Source organism: Thermobia domestica, chromosome 7 (assembly GCF_964235325.1).
Source record: "Thermobia domestica chromosome 7, izTheDome1.hap1.1, whole genome shotgun sequence".
NCBI classification, from domain to species: Eukaryota; Metazoa; Arthropoda; class Insecta; order Zygentoma; family Lepismatidae; genus Thermobia; species Thermobia domestica.
Genome location: NC_137460.1, coordinates 267,716,955 through 267,742,472, shown reverse-complemented (window position 1 = coordinate 267,742,472; position 25,518 = coordinate 267,716,955). Strand labels below are relative to the sequence as shown.

The 25,518-nt window shown below is 35.7% G+C and overlaps 1 protein-coding gene across 2 annotated transcripts in view; it reads left to right on the top strand.

Annotated features, from left to right (window-relative positions):
• The window catches only part of LOC145690904 (uncharacterized), a 122,418-nt gene that overhangs the window by 55,886 nt on the left and 41,014 nt on the right, over window positions 1–25,518 (top strand). The window contains exon 1 of one of the 2 annotated variants that reach the window (XM_081766327.1): window positions 12,513–13,068. The exons of the other annotated variant lie outside the window; for it this stretch is intronic. Within the exon in view, the coding sequence (XP_081622453.1) occupies window positions 12,707–13,068 (362 nt within the window). The 5' untranslated portion in view covers window positions 12,513–12,706. Of the gene's footprint in view, window positions 1–12,512; window positions 13,069–25,518 lie in introns of those variants that run through there. 2 annotated transcript variants of the gene reach the window in all.

Sequence of the window (25,518 nt, the reverse complement as noted above, 5' to 3'; positions counted from 1 at the left end):
AATCAATTAAGTATACGCTACGCTTCTGTAGGTGAATTAACGAACTGTTAAAAAAGAAGGAAACTGTATGAGATTTACATTTATTTTCATAGCGTTTCATACGAAATGGGATCGTAAAACTACGACAGCGCCTCTCTGTGGTGAACCACTCCAACTAACTGAGTGTTTACACTTTCTCTTCAAAGCGCTATGGTATTTCTATAGGGAAGAGTTGCATTTCTGGGTGTATATGCATTATAAGAGGGCTGACACTTCTACAAACAGGATCTGGACGCCATTTAAACATTGTGAAAATTTACGAATCAACCAGTGCTAGGTAGCCACTGAAAAGCACGAATGCGCGAGGGTGCAACAGGATGAGCCTGGGTGCGTCCGAAGGGGCAGGCGGGTTAGCGATGGTGCATGTGCACGTACCCGACGATAGTGCAAAAACTTTGTATCTCATAAAACTGCATGCCTTAAACCTTTACTGTGTATCTCGCACAACTGCAACGGGCATGCCTAATTTGTGAAGATACGACCCGCAAAACATAGTTTTTAACATCCTACGTTTACACTCCTAATAGGAGTTTTTAACTCTTAATAGAAGATTTTGTAATGCAAAAGCAAGTTGTGTAACGTACAAAAGCAAATTTAATGACGAAAATATACAATATTTTAATCACTTTCTCAGGGAAGAAAATTGGAACGAGCTTTATATACATAATGAGGTTAATGAAGCTTTCAGTTACTTCATTGACACCGTAAGATTCTATTTCGATCTAGCATTCCCTGTTGTAAAATGTGTAACTTCTCCAAAACAATCAAAACCCTGGGTAACACAAGGGATCAGAATAGCAAGTAAAAAAACGAGACAATTCTAAAACACAAGGAAATCTATCACCATATACAGAGACATATTACTAAAGATACCATAACATATACAAACGGGTTCTGAAAGCAGCAAAAAAATTACACAATGACACAATCATTAAAAATCAGATAAGTCGAAGGCGTTGTGGAAACTAGTGAAGAGCGAGTTAAGTTTTAACACTCGTAATGAAGACGGTAATTTAGAGGTAATTTAAAATGACAACATAATAAAAGATCCTCGTATAATTCCTGACCTATTTAATAACTATTACACCAACTTATCGCAAACGTACAATAATGATCCAGCATTGTCCACTTCGAAAATATTCTCAAATTTTGCAACAATACAATATACCTACATCCAGCTACTAATGAGCCATTCTATCGTCATAGGCAGGACATTTACACTACCTTTTTGATGCTTTAAAATTGCATATTTCTAAAAGTACAGCATAAATTCTGCTAATTGTATGAGATATGAGCAGTTCAGACTTTAAAGTATATGTATCTGATGCTTTCAGTATTTTTTTCTGTAAAGAGTAGGAAATATTAATCCCTAAACGTCTGTCACGGGCGGGGACAAAAAAGAGAAGTGACTTCTGAGACACCAAGTGAATGTTACAAAACTCTGCGAATTCTTAGCTCAAAATGTTTTTCTTTAAACGGAAATGTATAAATTAGAAATTTTTAAACTTCACATAAGAGAAATTTGCCGAACATTTATATTAAAAATAAACTAAACTTTACTGTGTCATGGGCAGGACACATGGTTGTCACGGACAGGACACCGTGTGAATCAACACACAAAATCTCAAGAATGATTTCAAAAATGAAATAAAATCGAAAATAAGTCAATTTCTTAGTACTTCCTTCATTGGAGCTCCAGGTTTTCACTTCTATTGGAATATACACCATAAGCTCCCCCCATTATAATTAATGTTCCCGTTGTTTCTGAGTAGAGACTATTAATTGAAGGATCCTTTAGTACTTCCTTCATTGGAGCTCCAGGTTTTACTAAACTGAAAATGGTGTAACTGTCATCCAGCGTATTGCTGAACATTTGAGCAATGTTTCTGCCATGACTATCAGCTAAAATTGTAATAGGACTTTTAACATACCTTAAACCGGATCCTTCTACAGACCCTGCAGCAGGATCCAGCGACTTGGAAGAAAAGTTCGGTGTGATACCACTACACTTTAATTTTACAATTGAACTACCCCCCTTATTGTCCTCAGAGCCCATTTTCATTTCACTCATTATATTTTCACTTGACTTTCTCATATTACTACACGCACTACTAGTACTCGTTTCAGCACGTACACTTTTCACAACTAAACTATTGCTCTCTTTACTCTCATTTGGGATTTCAACTATAGCATTATTAAATGTTTCCTTCCTTGCACTTCTTCTCACACTGTTAGCAATAAGCACTTCATTTACTTCGTTTCTTTCTTCCCTTGCACTACTTACAGGTATGTTACATACCCTTTTTGGTCTTAAACCAATAGATCTAATTGCGTATAAACACGGCGTCCGGATGTATGCTACAGTGCTAGGTGCATCCGGAGGAAGCAGGCGTGTCAGCGATTTTGGATATGCGATTTGGTAGTGAAACAGATGTTTTTGGCAATGATACTAGCTTGAATGGCACTTCATATTAGTAAAGCTCCACTTGTAAACAGTATACTGTGTCTTTCACACAATTTCAACAACTAACATTCGTTATTTTTGTATAATTCTATAAAACGCAAACAAGATATGTCACAATCTTGACATATACGCGCTATTACCACACTGTCTTTCTCACCACTAAATCATAGCAAGTGTACTTCTCCGCCAAATAGTCACTTCCGCCTCCACATACAGTAACCTTTACTATATCAAACAGCCTACAGGAATCACTATTCCCTTCACCTGACTTTAACTTACTCTTCCTCTCAAACCAAAATAAATTCTCCAATTCACCCTGTAAATTTCCAAAAATTGGTCCGGCGATACAACACTTACGCGGTGAAGTCCTTGCACAAGCACAAAGTACAGGGATTTAGTAAACGTTCCCTTGAACGTAAGCACCAGAAGCCATAAACACAACCTATACAAACCAGTGAAGTGCAAGGTGCACGTAACCATGTGTATGGAATACTTACCCTTGCACTTTCAATTCCATACTCTTGATTTTCCTAGATATGTTAATGGCACCCACGGAACAGTCAGAATATTATTCAGATAGTCACGAAAATTAGCATGTTGTGCATGTTTTTTTTTTGTTTTTTTTAAAACTAGATTTAAAATTTACATTTTATAATCAGCTTAACCATGAAAAATTGTTTCAAAGGAACTATGGCTTAAATTACTGTTTAACTGCTGAAATATAATATACATTTTAGACAAGTTAATTCATTTAAAATATCCAGATACAATTATAAATACAAAATATTCAATTTACTTTTATATGTGACTCGTTTGATTGGTTGCTGGAATCTTTCCAATCTTCATTCAAATAATGCACAAACAACACATCAACCGATAACACACAATATGGCGTATGTTCACGTTACCTTATTGTCATGGGTACATTCTTTGGTACGAACTTACTGTACCCATAAATTTTCCATGTACCCACTAATTCATGGGTAAGAGGCTGAGATGCGGTGTGTACCCACTAAAGTCTTCGGTACATTGAATTCTCATAGGTACATCAGCGAAGTACCTTATATTTCATGGGTACTTGTGCAAAATCATGGATACTGTTTTTAGAGTGTATCAGCAGTGGAACAACTGAACGGTCGAAGATTTATCGTGAGTAAGTGAAACATTAATTATTCGAGCCACCTAGCCACTTTTTGTTGAAGGAAAGTAAATAGAAATGAAATGAAAGGTTGAAACAATCAAATAAAATTGAACAAATCTACTTGACCGCTTGTAATCTCTTAATATTCACTTAATTTGTGTAATTCAGATTCAGCAACACGTTCTTTGCACAGTTTAATTAGGTTTTTTTGATTTGTATCGTAAAGTAGTTTCTTTTTTATTCGTTAATATTAGTGTTGAAATTAACCATCTTCACATATTTCTATTTTACGGTCAACCGTATGTGCCCAGCTTCGGGTTTTGGATAAGATATAAGTTCGGATTAATTGTGATTTACCGTAGTAAAGCTGGGGTGAATGCATAGGTTTATAGAATTTTAACAACGGCAAAAAAACACAATTACAAACACATGGCGACCATGACAGGAAAAAATCATCAATCTTCGGGTGTAATTGTGCCCGAAGATACTACTGATTTACTTGGTAAACCCGACAGTATTTAGAACAGGTATTGTAGTATTTGCGTATAGAATCCAAAGTTTGAGTCACGTAGTATATGTAGCAGACTAGTTAAATTTAGTTTCCTTGGAAATTGTTCAAACTCGTGAAAAAGGAAAGAGAAAATAATAAGCAGGCTTTAAATAACATAAAGTAAATTTAATTAGTATAGGAATATTACTAGTATAAGTTTTTCGTAAGACATTAAAATATAACATTTTTATCTTTGTTCGCAAAATTGTTCTCCCCTCAACTTCCAATATTACGCACAGATGAATACACACCAATCAGCTGATCACAGACGAACACACACCAATGTAGACATAACCTTCTGTTTGCACCGTTATTTATACTTATGCTAAGAATATTGTGAGAAAATAATTATAGAATACGTGTTAAGATATGTTAAAATAAATTAATAAGTTTTAAGAAGTGTCAAAAAAGAGAAGGTTTTGTGCAATTGAAATAATGACACATTAGTTTCAGAAAGTCGTTTGTTTACACTTTATTGTTGAAGTTAGGCGTTCGTATTTTTCACTTTTATATTGTGAATTAGTTGTTTGTAACTTAAATAAATATTACATTACATTAGAACAAATTCAAGCATTGTTAGAGAAACAGTCTGGTAAATTAGAGCAGAAACTAGAAAATAACAGTGAACGTTTAGAACATAAAATTGAAAGCAATAGAGAATGAGTAGATGAATTAATAGGTGAATGCAAACAGTCAATAACAGAATCAGCAAAAGAATGTAAACAGTGCATAACCAAATTAGCGAAAGAGTAGACGTAGAATTGAGTTGAATTAGAAAGTAGACTTGAAGGTTTGAGTAGTACGATTACTGATTACTGAATTCAGTAATACGATTACTGAAATACGTTTGGAATTAACTAGCCTAACCAAACGCGTTGAATCACTTAGCGAAGAATATAGGAAAAGTGTTGGGCTATTACAGACATCCATACAAGCGGTAGAGATAGAGTGTAGGCAGACCACCGACGCCCAACAGCGTGATATTGATACTTTGAAACAGGAAGAGCAAGGGCTAAAAGGCCAAGAAGAGAAAATAGAAGAACACCAGGTGTTCACAAACAGAAAATGCGAGATTGTTAGTTTTTGTATGAACAGACAGGAAAGTGCCGTACGCGAATTTAACGGATATGTAAAGGAACTCGCGGAAAGGACAGGTGAGATAGGTGAAGAAGTACAAGGCCAACGGCAAATTCTAAAACTTAACAGTGAACGGTCAGATGGAACCGAACAAACCTTAGAAAGTTTCAGTGAACACCATAAAGCTACTGTTGAAATGATAATGGAGCATTTTGAGAAATTGCCCGCTGTTATCGTAAAATCCGAACATGATCAAAATATTACTCAGGAAATGCATAGATTAGAGAGAATAAATCGTGAATTATTAGTACGACAGGAACAAATTGATAAATTGCGACAATTCCATATTGATACACGCACGTCACCACGTAAAGAGAATCAGTTCGATCATGTGTACCACGGCTCACATTATCAAAGTGAAGGATTCGAATCCGACGGCCCCCTAGTGTATTTATGAATATGTAATATTTGGCATAATTTGAATGAAATTTGTCGTAATATCCTCATATATATATATATATACCTTCTGCGTGTGAGTGCCCCCTCCAAATATACAGAGAAATGGGCGCCCTTGCGTAGTACTATATACCTAGGTACTTGCTAGAATTACAGAAGGTTAATCGCTTTTTACCCACCCATTTTCGGTTCGGTGCTGCCATCTGGCGTATGATACTGGAATTATGGTCTCCTTACAAGGGCAGTGTTTGTCTGACCTGGTATACTAGCAGACACAGTTAAAGATGCTTTTGTCATGGAATCTGGAAAGTCCTCAAAACTTTCCCTTCTGTTCTTTGTGATATTTGTTAGAGATTTATGACCCCGTTACCTGAAAACCAACGTTGCTACTTCCGTCTATTGTCCCTTTGTTTTATCTTCCATTCATTGTTTTTTTTTTAATACTGAATTTTGTTGTTTATGAAATGTTACGGAAGTACGGCAACATTGAAGAGAATGACAGCGCAAGTGCTTAGTGATGGGTAAATTCCCGGGAAGATATTTTTCGGGAATATTCCCAGGGAAGATTCCCAAAATGGGAATTCATGTTCAATTAAAAAGAAAATTGCATTATATTGCTATATTATGGTTTCAAAGTTAAATTAATTTTTATATCACAGCATATTATTACTGTTGTCCACAGAGGATTCTTTAAAATCTATATAATCTGAACGGTACTATGTTACTTTATTAACACTTTATTATATTTAGAGAGTACGTTGAACTGTTTATGTATTTACAATATGTTCTATCAAATAAATATGTGTGAAAGAAATATATAGTAAATTATATAGTAACAATTTAAATGTAAATGTAAATGGATTTGCTCAACTTGACTCTATTACTGATATTATAAACACATTAAATTTATAAATGTTATAAACCAATTAGATTGGGTAAATGCTAGAAGATACATGTCTCATCAATTTATCAACATTTGCGCATACATATTTATTTTCACAAAATTTGCAAGATACTTACTTATCATTATATTTTAGCACGTAACATTGCCATACAAGACCTTTCATTCTACCTATTTCTCGAAATTCCGTACGTTAATTCACATGTAAAAGAAGTCCGAGTACCAAGGTGACCAGAATTTTCACTTGCGAAAACGGGACGCATAAGAATCAGCTGTGGAGGGGGAGTATCTGACTTCCAGATTGCATTTTGGGACTCAGCAGTTTTCTCAATTTACTAAATACACAAGTAAGAGTGATAACACACCGTTTCTAATATTACGTGTACCACACAACAAATAATGGTTCCCGATTGCAAGTTCTACCAGACAATTCTTTTAACTAGTTGAACACTCAGAATTCCCACTTGAACCACGAACACTCAATTCCCATTTGCATTGATGATTTATATTTTGAATAATAATTACTGGACACCTAGGTCATTTTTACTTAAAACGGGACATTTAGGCGTCCCGTTCGAGAATCAGAAAAAACGGGACAACGGTTAAAAAAAGGATTATCCCGGCTAAAACGGGACGTCTGGTCACCTTGCCGAGTACCTCTTCAGAAATTCGAGTCAGAGAGTGGAGACAGGCCGACGTCTATTACTAATGGCGGTTCAGGGTGTATTAATAGTACTTCATCTCTATTTCCACATAATTCTAAATTACCTTACAAAATCGTTCCTTTTCATCACTTGTAAATTAGTACTTTGCTAATATTGGCTGTTCTTTAGCATTGGGTCCAGCTTCTGTACCTACTTTTTTGCGATATTCTATTCCGATGCGGTTGTTTTATGGTCTCATACGTTAAATTATGTTACCAACATTAAATTCAGACAGCATTGCAGAGCGCTCGTTAGCGAATGAAGGCGCTTAGAGCTCACATGGCACGTTGTTTTCTGTCTTCGTTACCAACAATTCACTTTCCTTTCTAACACAAATCACTTCCACTTACCTTTCCGTTTTGTATAGATCTCCTACTGCCCTAAAAAAAAAATGTGTTCGATACTTTCTTGACTACTTGAACATCGCTATCAACTCATTTCTTCCGTAAATCATCCTAATTTTTGCTAGTTTTTGGCGCCCCAATACTAAACAATTACCTTACATTTTGGTGCAAATGGAAATGGATCTTAAAAAATCATATTATTAGTTATATAAAGTACCGTCAAATAATTTTAACTTTTTTAACCGCCAAATTCTTTAAAACCTAGAAGCAAATCCCATAATGTATTAAATTAAAGTAATTAGTCATATGGTTCTTATAATTTGGAAGTAAAGTAGAGAAATGGAAATAAATTCCTTCCCGGGAATGTATATACCAGGGGAAAAACCGGGAATATTCCCATTTTTAAATTCCTTCCCACCGGGAATATTCCCACTGCACATCACTACACGTGGTGCTTAAGAACAGACCTGGGTTGTGTGGGGGGAAATGTGTAGTGTTTGGGGCAAGAGATCTCTAAGTTTGTCTCCAATAGTTACCGTAGGTTCGTAAGTGATGGTAGTGACTGTTATCAAATGGCACCGAAAATCAACGTCTTATTCCACGAGACGCTTACACATACACACAAAAGCCACGACCAGTTATTGTTGTCAAGTGGTAAAATTGTGTTAAAATATTAAATTGTTCGCACTAACAATCTAAAGTCGCGGAAGAAGTCACAATCAAAAGTAGCACTTGAAGCAATAATAGGACGTATATTAAATAAAATTAGTATACGCAACGGGAGTTCGACAGTCAATCAAACCGCAATGGCATACAGAAATACAGGATTTGCTATTCCGGCTAAAACGATAAAGATGGATGGATACCTTCTGAAACACGAGAATACCTCTATGTAAGAGTGAGCTACACTAGCGACAAAAGATCTCAATTGAACAAAATCTGAACTAAAACAGAAAACTTTCGGGTGCCATTTCACTTTCCTCCGGCTGTAGTGATGGGCAAAATGATTCATTTCGGAGAATCGATTCATTTACTCTGATTCACTAAAATGATTCGATCATTTAATTCGTTCATATGAATTGGTTGTCAGCGCATACCCTTCGCGCAAGTGAATTGGTTGGGAATGATTCGCTCATTGAATCAGTTAGGTTTCTGCGCATTCCCTTCGCGCAAGTGAATTGGTTGGGAATGATTCGCTCATTGAATCAGTTAGGTTTCCGCGCATGCATTTTGCGCAGGAGAATTATTCGATCATACGAATCGTTTGTCTGCTGCAACTCAAATGAATTGCTTGTGACGAAATACAATCTCTCTTTCTCTTGTCAACCACCTTTGCCATGTGACACGGGCAGCATTGCATTGGGTCCACAACAGCTCTGAAACGTGTTTCAAGCTTCATTGTCACTACGAAGTTAGCATATGCCCTTCCTCCCTCGCATTCTTAATTGTTTCAGAAACTAGTATTTGCGTCGGAGCGGTCAAAACTTGAAAGTGTTGCAATCTTCATTTTTTATTACCAAGTTCAATTTCCGAGAAAACATGCTTTGTTCAAAGTGATCCATCAGAAGCCCGTATACCGTAAATCATATTTAGCCCTTTAAACCAGAACGTTATACAGAAAAGTTAAATTGATGCAAAAACTATAATTTTATTAGGTAGCGCATTTTATTCGTTTCTGCGTAAATGATCTGTTTCTTGCTGCAAGCACCAAACATCTCCCATTACCATTTTACTGATCGAAAAAATTGAAACTCAAGTGCCCTAGTATTGCACCATGACAAGCATGAAGTATACGTGGACCAGATATACTTCCATCGAGGTACGCATCGTTAACAGCGAACGTTAAAAAAAAAAATCTGTAGAGTAGGCCAGGCCCGTATTCACGGGGGGCAATGGGCCGCCCCCCTAAATTTTTACTGCTCCCCCTAGGATTTTCACGGTAGGCTTGCAAATGAATTATAGTGATGAACTATCATATGATTTGTTCGCCGCCCTAACTTCTACCGGGCCCCCCTAAAATTTTGAGCTGGCTACGAGCCTGGAGCAGGCCCGTAATTAGGGAGGGCCACCAGCCAGGAGTCTTAATATCCCCTGTGGGCAACTGAAGCCCCCGCGATTACCTTGAACTTTACCTGAAACTTTTAGTTGTTTCTTTAGATAAATATGTCTTAAAAATAACAAGTCAAGAATAAAAACGAAAAGGGTCAAGTGAATCGGGCTAGGTACAGGCCTGATTTATGAACTTTCTCCGAGATAATTTTAGAACAACTGTCTTTCTATCTCTAGTTTTTTTATATTGTATTATTATGGATAGAGATATAGAACCTTAAGGTGGATGTGTAACTTTCATGTTTTTACTTGTAAATACTAATAGCACTATACGATAGTGTGCTCATTTCTGGTATGTAGCTTCTCACATTTTCTTATCCCGAGTCTTACGATCTCTGTAAAGGATAAACCGTGTTCATGAACACTAGCGCAAATCCTGGGGGGTTGAGGGGGACATGTTCCCTCCAATCTTGGAACTGCAAGAGACTGTCCCCCAATAATCCGATTTGAAATGTAACTTTTAGGGAAATGTGTGATGATTTGTGTCCGATTGCCACAAAGGAAAGTGAGATGAAATTGATGTCCCCCCAGAATAAGACTCAAATTTGCACGCCTCCCAATGTTGAAGACAACTCTTCTACCTGATCCTCCGCAGGATTGTTTTTTAACTTCGTAAATATTTTGAGCATCGCTTAACAACAACAACAAAAAAAGTCTTACTTGTCCCCCAATGTTCAAGACAGATTTGCGCCGCTGTTCATGAATATATATTTTCAGGAGGGATGGAGCCGTAATAATCGGCGATGTAAGTCGGGGATCCTGTCCCCGCTATTTGAAGTTCTTATTATTTATTAGGCATACTGATTTGTTAAATTACCCTGTTATTAATTTTGCGCATGTAAGATTTGCACATGTAAAATTTCAGATTAGAAGCAAATTTCTTTTCATGTTCTCCCATTTATAAAGTGCAAGTGATTTTCAAGAAGTAAAATTCATTTAATTAAAACGACTAAAATAGTTGGCAGTGTACAATTCATAATATCTTTCACATGGTCAGATTAGGCTGGGCGCTTGAATGAAGAATAGCAAATACAACGTAAGCCACTGAAGTGACCACGAAATGGGTCAATATATAATTATGATAATTACTAAAATTTTAGGTCTAATACGTCTTTGTTGAAATCGAAATATCTAGAAATTTTTCATCTCGTCTCGATTTTTGTCTACAAAACGAGAGGAGAACTACTGTATATTTTCAAATTTAAGACGAGACGAGAAACATGACATCTCGATAAACAAAAACGAGACGAGAGGAGACATTTCTCAAGTATCGTCGACAATACTATTTCACCCAAGTGTAAGACCTCAAACACTGTTTTAATGTTACAGGATTCGTAATATAAAAACTATAAATTGATAAAGTGATTGCACGAACACAATGAAGAGTATTTATCAAAGAGGTAGATTTGGATTTGGAATGTAGATTCAGAAATTGCCTACACTGAAGAGATTTGGAAATGTACATTCAGAAATTGCCTACACTGGAAGTGCACTTTTGGACAGGCATTTAAATCTAAGCTTACTTTCCAGAGTACGTACAGAAGTGTATCAGAAAGAGCAAGCAAGGTGAAAATTTCGAACCAAGAAGATGAGCCCATTCGGAAAAGACCCGTACCACCTTCATCTTCAATATGGGCGGACTTCGATGAAGAAGTTGGACAGCTTTTGAACTCTGAAAATCCAACTGCAGCTGGAATTATTGAGCTCAACAAGTACCTGGATGAGCCATTAATTATTCGTACAGATGATCCACTTGCGTGGTGGAAGAGAAAACAATTTGCATATCCTCGTCTTTTTCAAGTAATGAAGAGAAGATTAGCTATTCCGCCAAGTTCTGTTCCGTGTGAACGAGTATTTTCGAAAACTGGACAAATACTTACTGAAAGACGAAATAGGTTGTCTTCTCAGAAAGTATCCATGCTCGTGTTTCTTCACGTAAATATGTAAAATCTGTGATGTACAGTGTAAATAGTGTTTTGTGTAAATATTTTAGTGCTGCTTAAATATACTGCTTAAATGCTGAATCTGTTTTAAGTTCAGTGTAGTGTATCCAGTTATCATAGATATAAATGATAAGACCACTTCGTGTAGCAAGTGCACTTAAAAGTGATGAGAAATAAGCCTATTTTATATAGCGCACATTACCTTAATAATCGCTCAAGAGCATATTAAAACCAACAGTAAAATTACATTACACATGAGCGAGCAACACTTTCAGTACTTGCGGATCCTGAGATAGCGAACAGTACAGAGATCGTGGCAAGCAGCAGGTAAGTATTTTAAAATTACTTTGTTTCCAGTAACGCGACTTCCATCCTTTCAGTTTCCACGTCGTCTGTGTATGTACACCGCATATGGGGAGGATGGACGTCTAGCCTGAGGCTACCTTGTCCAATGACTATATTTGTTTATTTTGTGTGTGTATATGACTCTTCATTGTATTGTGCGAAGCGGAACCCTGTTAAGATAGTGCGGTAGCACACGTTTCCTTCATTTCTCTCTCTCTTCTCCCACAACCCTTGCTTTGTAAGAGCATCTGCAAAAGCAACACTACCAATTCGCTCACTGCAATTTGATTCATAATTCTTACATTTCGATCTCAGCGAACAATTCAGTGAAAAGTAGAAATGATTCACTTGAAGAATCGATTCATTTCTGGAAAGAATCATAATCCATTTGATTCACAGCATGATTCGTTCATAATGATCGAATCGTTCATGATCGACACAACCCTATCCGGCTGCTACAAACAAACAAACAATTGCCGAGGGAGCGATCGTGGCTAAGGAAATAAGAAACTGCAGAAGATGATGATTTTAAATATAAATTGCTTTTGTGAACGTTCTTGTAAATCATTTCATTAACACTAGCAACATAAAATATAAGAGCAGTGTTAAATTCTTATTATATTTCAATTCACAATGGCTGATGAGGCGTCTGTTAAGTTGGAATTGATGTGCAAAGAAGAAATTGCTTTTGACTTACCTCAGGAAGATCCACTCGAAGGGAAAGGGTGGACATACGAACTGATGACTGACAAGAAAGAGTTAATATTATGCACAACGAAAGGAGAGGAAACAACGGACAAGGATACAGCTATGTGTTCTTTGGATGTGAAACTAAACGTTGATAGGGTGAAATCAGAATTTGCAGTAGAAGATCCTGAATTTGAAAGGAATATAGAGACGCCTGGAAAAATAGTGGTTCAGGAGACTTGCGCGTCGTACTCTAATGACTCCCAACAATTAACAACAAAAAGTTTAAATTCATTTCGCCCAGAAAGGTAATGTTCAATTTTTCATATACTAATTGGCTCAGATTGATAAAATGGTTACACGCGTTCGGAAAGTTTGTTGGTTAAAAGCAATACTTCACGAGAAATATTTAGGTATGGGAGACATCTCGAAAGTAAGTTGGTAACCTACAATTTGGAAATGGCATGGTGCCAGTGGCGTAGGGAAGGGGGGGGCCCGGAGGGGCCGGGCCCCCCCCAAAGAGGTCCGACAATGTACTTTGGTACTTTGATGTTTGTAATTTTGTATATATTTTTATGCATATATATCTTTTTGTTTGTAATTTTTCTATATGTACCTATAACAGCACTTGGGCCCCCCCCAAACACACATCCTGGCTACGCTACTGCATGGTGCAGATAGACCAGCTGTATACCAAATAAAAATAAGATCGATACGACTCATACAAATCTTATGTAGTTCAGACCTTGATAAACTAATTATTTCTTTATTATTGGTTACACACTTCTCACTAATTGTTGCACACATTTAAAATATGGGTGCTCGACAATATTGTTTTATTTATATAGAGACTTATGTAAAATAAGAAATCGTGAGAATGGTATTTATCCTAATATTTTCCAAATTTGGCCTATGTTTAGCAGAAGGGGTCCAACTCTTTTCTCTAAAAAATGTTACAATTTTGGTAATTTCTTTTCACATTCGGTTAGTTTAGGGTAGGGTTGGTTAGTTTAAGTTAGGTTAGGCTAGTTTAGGTTACGGTAGGTTAGTTTAGTTTATGTTATATTAGTGTAGGAGTCCCGCATAATTTTCCAAAAAAACGATAGAATTTCGCTTATTTCTACTAATATTACGTTAGTTTAGGTTAGTTCAGGTTAGCTTACGTTAGTTTATGTTAGGTTAGATTTTGTTACTTTATGTTACGTCTAAGTAATTACATCACTCATTTCTCCTGTAAATTTTGCGTTTTTTACGTGCTTCTGGACCCCTTGTACTAAACATACCACCCAAATTTAAACGTGGAATGTATTATATTGGAACAAAAACTATGGACGTTTGTGTTTTTACTTAGAATTTAGCTTAAATGTGTCTAGCCTCATTTTTCCGGAGGGCTTCTAAAGACATTAGTAAAATACAAGATAAAGAATATTTTAACCACCAATGGATGTTCATAAATTGTAGAGGTCCATACATTAAACCATTTCATAGCTGCACACACTTCTTTCAAGGAAGTCGACTTTTTACATTCCCAGGAATCGTTTCTAGAGTATGGACTTAAATTTCTCAATATATTATCACTTTAGGGGCTTAGTGGACGTACATGATATGTGAATTATTGTACAAACAACGCTAACTAGCATGTGCTAGATGGCCGGTAAAAATAAGATTGCAATGCAGATTAGGGCATTACGCAGAATGTTGGTAAACGAGGATAGCGCAAAATTCTGTATTTAGGATAAACTTACATGTTGAATGTGTTCTTGTACGTTCCTAAGTATTTTATAGGTAACATCCTTAAATGCTTTATTTGCTTGTATATTTGTGTTCCAAATTAACACAGTATATTAGGGACGTAATTCCTTAATTATATGAATTCCTTCCTTCGCAAACGTTTTTCTAGTTTTGTGTCATGATTGGCCAAATTAAATTTTGATATTTCATTTCGCTTACAGTGGTAACTAGCTACCGTAACACGGGGTTACTTTCCACATCGGGCATTACTTCCCACAAAATATGAAAAGAGATTCAGTTATCTGTTAGCAAAACCATGAACTGTAAATAGGTTGGTGGTAGTTCATATTTTTCTCACTGGGTGTCTCTGTACAGTCATATCGTACTCTGTTACTGCGGCGTCATATATTCAGTCTGCTTGTATGTGTGGAATGCGGTGAGCGGGTAATTGAATTTTTGTTTCATGGCGACGATCGTGGCAACTATTCTACAACCAAATTTACTGTATTAATAACTTAGTTCTTTTCATTTTTAGTACTTAAGTTGAACAAATTAGGATTTGTGCTTTTTACAATCTAGAAATTTATAAGAAAATCCTTAGGTGGTGACTACAAAGAAAGTTTCAATTCGTTCTATTTAAAGCGCTTTCCGATTCGATTTTTTTTTTTTGCGCTGCTCTTAGCCTATCGTAGAAGTATGTATTTGTCATCCAGTTATTCCTAGTAGAAGAGGCAAGTAGCTCGCGAGTATATATATATATATATATTTTTTTTTTTTTTAATGAAGAAGGAAGTATTAATGTCCGTAATGACAAACAATGAGAGAAATTTTGTTCCTAGCATTAAACTTTTTCAAACTTCGTGATCAGAACGGTTCCTACTCTGCGGATGATATAATTTGAGATAGTTTCATTTCTTTTAGGCGAGTGAAATGAATTGAGGTCTTATTTGAATATATATAGGAACATAAAAATATATCAGGTACAAAGCATGAAAAATTTCTCAACCATTCTATTTTTTACATCTTTCAAACTTTAACAGCTATTGCCAGTTATTTTGCTTCTAACTGCAGTGAATGTAATTTGAGATAACGTCTTTCTTATTAGGTGAGCGAAATAAATTTTGTTACTCTGCTTTTAGATTTTAGATAGAAGTGAGATTGGCCATAGATATAAGTCCCGCAGGATTTTCTGTTTTTTATTTAAGAACAGTTTTGGAATAGAAGATTAAGAATAGATTTATCAATACAAAATAACTATGCAAAGTATCTCTTTTGACAAAATAGAATCTTAATAAGTTTTAAAAATGTGCCCGACGTCGGTTTCTTCTTTTTGGGTTCCCTTTAAAGCGGGGTGGTCATTATGACTACAATTCGATTTCTTAGTAAAGTTAATTTCAATTTTTGGTGTGGTTTATCAGATTATGTTCTCGTTGTACTTTTGAAAAGGGTATTTTACAAACGACTTTTCGTTCTTCTATATAGAACTCCTGTAGAACTTCTATATAGATCACCATTATTATTTATATTCATTTCAGAGCGATGTTAAATCAAATTTCATTGTGGGTTAATGAGATGTACTCATAAAATGCCAGCGAAGCGTTATTTATTTTTTTATAAAAATTAGCCCTTTTAGGGTCCAGATTAAGAATATCATAAATACGATATTATTAAGTACATCCCGCCTTTCGAACAAAATTTCTTATTATGAAAGAAAACTATATCGTATAAGCTGCATTTCATTCTTGAATGTAGGTTTACATTAGTAAAGCACAATGATGGTTGTGTCCAAGTTTTTACGAGACAAAGATTTAAACTGCTTTGAGAAAAATTATTTTCCACTTTTATTATATTTCTTACACGGGGGAATATATTCTATGATCCAATCCAAAGTGCAGGAACGTGAGAGTACAACAAACCAAGACAGACGAAAAGGTGATGGAGCTAATGGTTTACAGCAGGCATGTCAAACTCGCGGCCCGCTTATCTCACTATTTATTTTGGATAAATAAATAAATTAATAAATTAAAAGAAGGAAACGAACAGCCTTCTTACTGTAAATTGACATCAACTATGTACGCATTATGCAGACATCATATAACATCATAACATGCGGCCCGCTGACATCTCAAATAATTTTTAAATGGCCCCGTATAAGAAATCAGTTTGACATACCTGGTTTACAGTTTACTTGAGTATCAGTTTTCTTATATATTTTGTTTTTCCACGTATTTTTCCCCTTCTTTAATTTTCACTTTTCTCCATTTTCAAGATTTTTCACACCATTTTAGACGGAATTCCACCAAGATATGATTTTTCTATCATTTTGTCAGTACTTGTGTGTATTGATAGCTTTTCCCATAGTTCATACTGCCCTTTTGGACAGGTCTATATTTTTGCTCTTGTAAACGCTGAGCTATTCCATATAAAATCAGGAAGTTCACGAGTGAAGCCTTAAAAATTAAGGTTAGATTTTATGTATCAAATGAAATTGACGTTTGTTCGATTTGCACTTGCTGATCGCTCAAAGCTCACAGGATATAGGCGTGGGTGTCGTTTTTAAGCTTGTGCATCACCCTTTACAAGAATTTCCATTAACAAACCTGGATTTCTTTAATTTGTGCTATTGTTTTCTTTTAAGATTTTAGCCTGCATTCTCCGTTTTTTGTGACTACTTACAGTCTTATCTCGGGCACTTGCGTAATGCCTTTTTCACCCTTGTAATTGTCTATTTCCTTTTTTTTTCTTTTCTGGTTTGTTATAACTCAGTAGGTTACGAAAATGCATTTTAAATATTGCATCGTCCCTGAAGGTTAAACTCAATCATTTTCTCCTTCGTTTCCTTGTGCTTTTTAATCCTTAAGAGGAAATATGTGTATGTCAGACACCTATGGTTTTTCTTTGTATTACATTGGCAACACTGGGGCCGCGGTGGCTCAGTGGTAGAGCGTTCACCTCTGGTGCTTGGGTCCCGGGTTCGATCCCAGCCCCCGCCAAGTGAACTTTGTGGTGGACAAACACCGCGTGCGTGGGTTTTCACGGGGTTGTCCTGTTTCCTCCCACTTTGTTCATTCCACCATTTCATTCGTTATTCATCATCACCGTCTCCTTTAGCCTCACCGGCATAATCGTGGGACGTAAAACAAAGATATTATTTCATTTTTATTTGGTCTAGGAATTAATTCGTGCGGTTGGTACGCACACATTGAAGCTGTAGTACAAACACAAAATACATAAATGCCTTAAGAAAAATATTGTCCATCGCTAGCCACCACTTTCGCCCATCTGTCAGGCAATGTACGGATTCCGTGGCGAAAGAAGTCCTCACCCTTGGAAGCGATCCAGTCAGAGACCCATGTTTCGATATCTTCTGAAGAAGTAAACCGCTGTCCAATCAAATCGTTGTTCATGCAATCGAACAAGTAGTAGTCCGAAGGAGCAACGTCTGGTGAATACGGCGGGTGGGGTAAAACTTCCCATCCGGCATTTTCTAAATAGGTTTTGACCGGTTTTGCGACATGTGGGCGAGCGTTATCATGTTGAACAATAAGTTTATCATGTCTGTTCTCCCATTCTGGTCGTGTTCTGGCCAGAGCTTGCTTCAAACGCATTAATTGTCGTCGATAACGTTCTCCATTCATAGTTTCACCCGGTTGCAGCAGCTCATAGTACACCACACCTTTCATATCCCACCATATGCACAGCATAACCTTTGCACAGTGAATATCTCGTTTTGGTTGTGATGGACCTGGTTCACCTAGGCCTTTTTTCGTTTAGTGTTCTCGTAATGGATCCACTTCTCATCACCCGTAATAATTCGATGCAGAAACCCCTTTCTGCTCTGTCGTTGAAGCAGCAATTCGCAAATGGTTTTTCGTCTTTCAACGTCTCTGTCTTTCAATTCATGTGGAACCCAATGTGACATCTTTTGAATCATTCCCATGGCTTTCAAGCGTTTGGAGACTGTTGTTTGATCAACGCCTAATGCTGCTGCAAGTTGTTCCTGCGTTTGACACGAATCCTGCTCGAGCAATGCTGTCAATCCTTCGTCTTGAAATTTTTTTGGCTGCCCAGCTCGCTCTTGGTCTGCCAAGCCGAAATCACCACTTCTAAACCGTGCAAACCACTTCTGACACGTTCGCTCAGCTAGAGCATGGTCACCATACACTTCCACCAAAATACGATGACTTTCAGTCGCACTTTTCTGCATGTTAAAGTAATGCAGCAGGACACCCCGCAAAAACACTTTATCAGGCACAAATTGCGCCATGTTCACGTAACTACAAACTGGTGTTGTTGACGCTTTAATCCACTGCCCTATACTACGAACGATACGCGATGACAGGGGTTTGCAAGACATGTGTGGATACACGGAACTGTGGGACGCTCCGTTCGTTGCGCCATCTCTTGTCCACCCGCACGAATTAATTCCTAGACCAAATAAATTGGCAGCACTGATTCACTCAATGTATCGGTTCTCTTAGTACCTTCCCATTATTTAGTTGTATGTGTGTCGCAGTAGTTCATTGTTGGCGTTAATGTCTGAGTGAACATTTATCGATGATTGTAGAAAACCTACGGTGTCTGAGAGGCACACATTTCCATTATCGTTTATATTTTTGCGTGATTATTGGACTCACATTTTTTGAAGAGAAATTTTCTTTCAAAAATTTTTGTGGTTTACTTTTATTTACCATGAAATAGAAGCTATAGAGCTCTTGGAACATACTATTTTGTTTGTATAAGATTTTATGTATTTGCAAAATATAGATCTAGTACCCCGAGAAAGAAATTTCAGAATGAAACTGTAAGTACAGCAGATCCTTATTTCACGGCAAAAATTCCAAAAATGCTGAAAGCACAGAAGGAATTTATATTATTCTCTTCAGTAGATTCTGACTGAGACGCCTACTTTTTCCTGAAAGTCAAGAATTACCTACTGACAGTGAGGGCGATACCAATTCTGATACAGTGCCAGGTGTGAGCTCAAGTAGTAACAGAAGTGTCAACGTGAGCAGTCCTAGTCCAGTTTCATGTGATAACGAAGGCCTTAGATACAGAGGTAAAAACAGGTTTGTTTGGAATTGAAATGAACCAGTAAGAAACCGAAGGGTTCTTCATCAAAACATAGTCAAAGGGATGCCTGGTATAGTCACCCATGTAAGAAATCTGGAAAAAAAAATCCTGTCTACCTTATGTGATGATGATATAGTTCAGGATATTTCAATATGAAGTTGGAAGAAAATCGAAACAAATTTGAAGTAAATTAGAGCAAAGTCAAACTACAGATCTACTGACCTATCTGAAAATAAAGCCCTTATTGCTCTCCTAATATTGTGTTCTATTTGTAAATCAGGATACGAAGACATGTATTCACCATTTTCAAGACACTTTGGGACGACATCTATTTAAAGCTACCATGTTCGTTAAACGTTTCCAAGCTCTTTTGGACAAATAGCACATTTGAACAGGATAGCTACATGCGGACAAATAGCATATTTGGAGGGTAGTAATGTGTAGAATTATACTAACTTAAAATTTGTCAGTTTTTACATTTATGTACTAATTTTATTTAGATATTGAAATATTTTCCGAATTTATATTCCAATAAAACCGAATTAATATATGTAATTCTTGTTTATCATATTTTGCTTCAAGTACAGGATACAAAGTTTCATTATTCTACATTACACATAGGTTTTTTAAAAAAAATATTGCTTTATACATGTCCGTGTCCCACACACACGCATTTCCTCTAAGCGAACAAAAATAACGTTCCCTGTTAAGGGTTAAGGTATTTTCTGAATTTAAAAATTACTCTAATAGCATATATTTTACAAAAATTGAAAACTTAAAAGAGATGGGAGTGAATCAAAAAACTACTCTCTCTTCTTTGTCTTAAGATAAATATAACGTTACTATTTGGATGAATCCTTCGCGATTAATTCTAATCAGTATTATCTTAAAAACGATAGGATAAAGCGCAAGTAAAATGGAATTAAAACAAGAAGAAACAGCTGGCAATCAACAAGAATATCTAAAAGTTTGTTCTTGGCTTTCTTTTCATTCTTCCGAATATCTCTTTTCCATTTTGTCTATTGCCAAACAACATCTGGAATTACAAAAATGTATTATAACGAACATTAACAAAACGGAAGTGATGTTCACCTGTTCCAGGTTATTTCGAGAGAAGTCAATTTTGTTTATAACAAATTTTCGTCGTCGTTTATAAAGATTTATAATTTGTGCTAAAGTAATGTATGATTTTTTATTGTTTTCGTTTTTTTTTTTCCTTCTTGCGATATTTTTTACTATATATTGAGCTAAGTTTTGAAATTAATTGGCTATTTTACCATTTAATGTTATCCCATGCCTCTGGATTAGTTTTTTTCTAATATCAATAGTGTTCTCATTTCTACCAGGGTCACAATGAGAAGCTGTGAGGGGCGTAGACTTAAAATCATTAATAAGGCGCACTGAACGTAACCTAGGGACATTATAACACGCGTATTTGTTTTATTTAACTGGCTGATCAACAGTTGTGTGTTGAGTATTATTACAAACTGTCCTCGCAGACAATTTAAACGCTCAAAATTGCTAAGTTTCAAAACCACATAGTTTTATTTTGTTACACTCAATAAAACATTTACATCATATATAAGGTGAAGACCTTGCAGTTCACGGAAAGTGACCTTTGAAGTAGATATATTTATGCCTAGGAAATTGACTCTCCATAGTGAAATATATAGGCTGGGAGGAGAACCACGACGCAATTCACTCATTGGTAGACCCTCGAGTGGAGTGCGATGTGGCTCTTGTAGTTTGCATATTGTGATCCGTCGAGTATTTTTCCGAAAATAAATAAACCTTATTGGAAACGTCATGTATAACTTGAATCCCTTTTATTATAGGGACCTCAATTGAGCTGTCTGAAAACAGTGAACTAAATGCATTTTCAAACTATCAGTAACCAGGTTAAACCTTGTAGTTTTTCATAATTTGGGATAAATTATCACTTTTGGAAACAGTGGTGGAAAAACTCACATGAAAAAATATTGTAACAATGTGGCAATCTACCTTTTTTGTGATATTTGACATCCTGGCTTTCCAGTTTTACACATACTTGATGACAGCTCGAAAATGGAGTTATGATAGTTCACTTTGGTTTCAGAAAGCTTAATTACTATTAATGCACTGCCACTATATATATATATATATATATATATATATATATATATATATAATATTGCAGTGCATCATATATATATATATATATATATATATATATATATATATATATATATATATATAGGATTTAGCTTTTATTACTTTGATCTTTTTACATGACAAGAAGCAAGGACAATCTTCTCAATTCAGCATTATCATGAGAGTATTTATTATTTAAGACATCTTTATTCACTTTATTTAGCATATCCCTTTCATACTGCATTACCATAAACGACTGAAGGTTGTCTTGCCCGAGGTTTGCCCTTAATCTTTATTTAATAGTATTGAGTTTCAAAAAAGGCTTGTTTACAACTTTCTTTTTACATGTGTAAGAAGGATAGTAAGGAGGAACTTGTAAATTTTAAAGAGGTATGTATAACATAAGGCATACATGTGATATTCATATATATATTTGAACGCGCACGTGAGGCAGGACTTGCAAGCTTACTTTCATTTTCTACATCCCTGGTTCAATATCGCTTCACCATGCTTCCTCTTCATACTCACTACGTATATATTCAACATCATATTCACTCACAACATCTCCTTGCGATGTCTTGGACAAAATATCTGCATAAAATTTAGATTCTTCGATAGCTTTCCTTTTATCTATGCCACAGATTTTGTTCATTGTATTTGGCGGTAGTTCGTCTTTTAAATCAGAAATCCGCCTTGAATCGAAACATGACATGAAATGAACAACATGAAATATGAGAGTTAATATCTTGAGCTTTTATTTATATGCTAATTAGTAGTGGGAAAGAAGCGGGATAATTTTGCATACGTATGGAAAAAGGAAATAAACAAGTGTTTAAAAATCTCTCAGAAATATAATGTTTACACGAAGACAACTATAACGAACAAGTTCAAAAAGTTATAAAATTCGTAAAATATTTGCGTTTACGAATAACTGATACGGTGTTAGCGGAATATGTGAAATAACCAACGTAAATGTCGGAATTGTAAAATCATGTAGTGGATAAAACATACATCATTGGCTGGAAAACGAACAAAATAACAGCATTGCCTAGTACTAAAATTATATTTCAAATCAGGATAAAGGTTAAAATTCAAGGCAGTGAAAAAAAAAACAACTGTGAAGGCGGCACACTTTTTGTTAACCATTCACACAACTTCTGGCAAACATCTGTTACATAGCTACAACTTTTTAATGCATGAATAAAGGTTTCAACTTGGTGGGGTGTATTAAAGGTTTTATACAATACCGAAATTAAACAAGTGAATATCGTTTCACAGTGTTCATCTAAGACTTGCAAAATATGCGAATTCAATTCTCAAACTTGAGGTAGTACATCTGTAACAATTTGTTCCCATATAGTAAGAAGATCTGTTCTTTGGACGCTGGATCTATCTAAAAAATCTCTTACTACTTATCCGTTACTCTTTCACTTCTATACAGATAAATGTTGAAAAAATCGGTTATTTTAAATAGAAAGTTAAGGAAGAAGATAGATCCTATCGTTGGGACGCTGATCCGATCGCAGAAGAGCTGCTCGACATCTTATACAGTTTTCTCTATGAAAATTAGATAACAGAATTACTAATTACTTACTAAACAACAGCTAATACGTACCTGTTACCATTTTCGTTTTGTAGCGATAAAAGTTGAAACCGAAGACGGATAGTTCTCCACGTTCAGTTGGAATTGAATTTAAGAGGAAAAGATAAACATAGTATTTGAATGCGGAATCGATTACAAGAAACTGCAACGTGATAGATTTTAGCATTCTACCTGTAAGAAAATAAGTATTGAAATTGTATGTAATAGTAAATTTAAACTACTTCCGTATTTGAGAATGTCGTGAATAGTCATTATATATTGTATTCAGACGTCAATCGCTTGCAGAAACTGATTCTCCTTATCTGCTTGTTCTATGGAAACGAAAGTTGAAAACTATATCGAATCGGATGTAACAGTAAATTTGAGAACCGTTCGTTTTTGGCAGAGCTCTTTGGTAACTACGATATGTATAATTTAAAAATTGAAATGTTTCCAGAAAGACGCACTTCGCTGTCTGTTACTTTCTCAGTTCTGTAGGGATAATGTTGAAATCAGAAATGCCTAATTTAAAACTCTCACGGTTTGAATAGAGCGGGGACAGAGGAGATGGACCTATTCTTGGGAACCTGAATTGGTTGTACGAATTGTATCCTGATATCTCTACAGAAATCAGTATTGAAATTACCAGTTTAGAAAATTTCAACAACTTCCGATTTCGTAACATACTGTTGGTTGTGATATATCCAATACATACCCTCAATCAGTTGCACAAACCGTTTGTTAATGTCTGTTACGGTTTCCATCCTACAATTACGAATATTAACACCACGAATGATTAATGTAAATCGCTCCGCTTTGAATAGTGCTTACTGGAAAATGCAGAACGCTCAGCTGATTGTAATGAGGCACCTCTATAACTCTTACCGCGACTGTCATATAGAAATAATTATTGAAACCTAAACTAATATTAAATTTGAGTCACTTCTTATCTTGGTAGAGTGTTCTAGAATCATTTTATATTCGAAGCTCAATTGTTTTTTGAAAGACGTCTTCGTGTTTTCGTACTCTGGCGATAAAAGTTTAAATTGCATGTGGTTAGTATAACCTGGTTTGGTTTAAGATTTCAACACACAAGATGGTACCTATGTTTGCGATGCTTCATCCCATGCAAAAAGTCGCTTCCTGATAGCTTTTACATTGTTCCTTCAACGGAGATCATTTTTGAAACCAGTTGTACTAGTAATATCCAGGATAGTAGGGATATGGTGTTTTGAGACGCTGAATTCTTGGTAGCAAACCGCTTCTGCTTTCCTGTTACCGTGTTCGTTCTACAGCAATAAATGATGAAACTGGTACTGTAAGTGGCAGCAATGCTGAATTTTGAAAAGTTCATTTTGTCAGAGCGTCTACCCAGTAATTATGTGTTGTGTATAGACACAGGATCAATTAGAAGAATCACTCCTCGTTATCGTTTACCGTTCCATTAGCTAAGTCTGAAACTAATGACTAGTCTGAAGAAATTTCGGTTTCAGTATACGGTTAACCGAGGAAAATGAATCTACTCGAGGGACGCTGAAAAATTTATAAGAAACAGCATCATGAAAGCATTTACCGTTTATTCTACACAAAAATTACTTTTGAAATCGGATACACTACTAAATTTGAACCATCTTCGTTTTTCGGTAAGGTATATTGGATAGTATGAAATTGTGTTAAGACGCTGATCGTTTGCAAACAAACACTCCTCGCTATATTACAATATTCGCTGTAGAACGATAAACGTTGAAATTGGAAATAATTAACTTCAACCAATTCACGTTTGAATACAGAGTTAAATGAAAAGGGACCTATTTCAATTGGAAGAAAACGTTTCTCTGTATTTTTTAAATATTTTGCTCTGATACTCTTTGACAGACGCACGGACGAGCAAATTCGTTCTAGAAGACTGCCGTCGCTTACACACACCATAATTTCAGTCTAAAAACCTTTGTTTGTATTCATGTACATTATGAACAATAGCACACAAATGAGATGTATGTATATAGTTGAAAAAAAATTAGTCGTGATATTATGCCAGACTTGACACCAGTTTTGGAATGAATGTTCCAAAAGATGCGTGTTCAAATAAAACCAATAGAATTTTAGCACAGATACTTCTATATTTTATCAGAATAATAACACTGTTCAACAACGAAAATGTAAATTGAACAAAATTAGCTAATTCTTATTGATTTTGGGTTGCTGATCACGAATTTGAAAGTTATTTTCGAATATTAGCTCT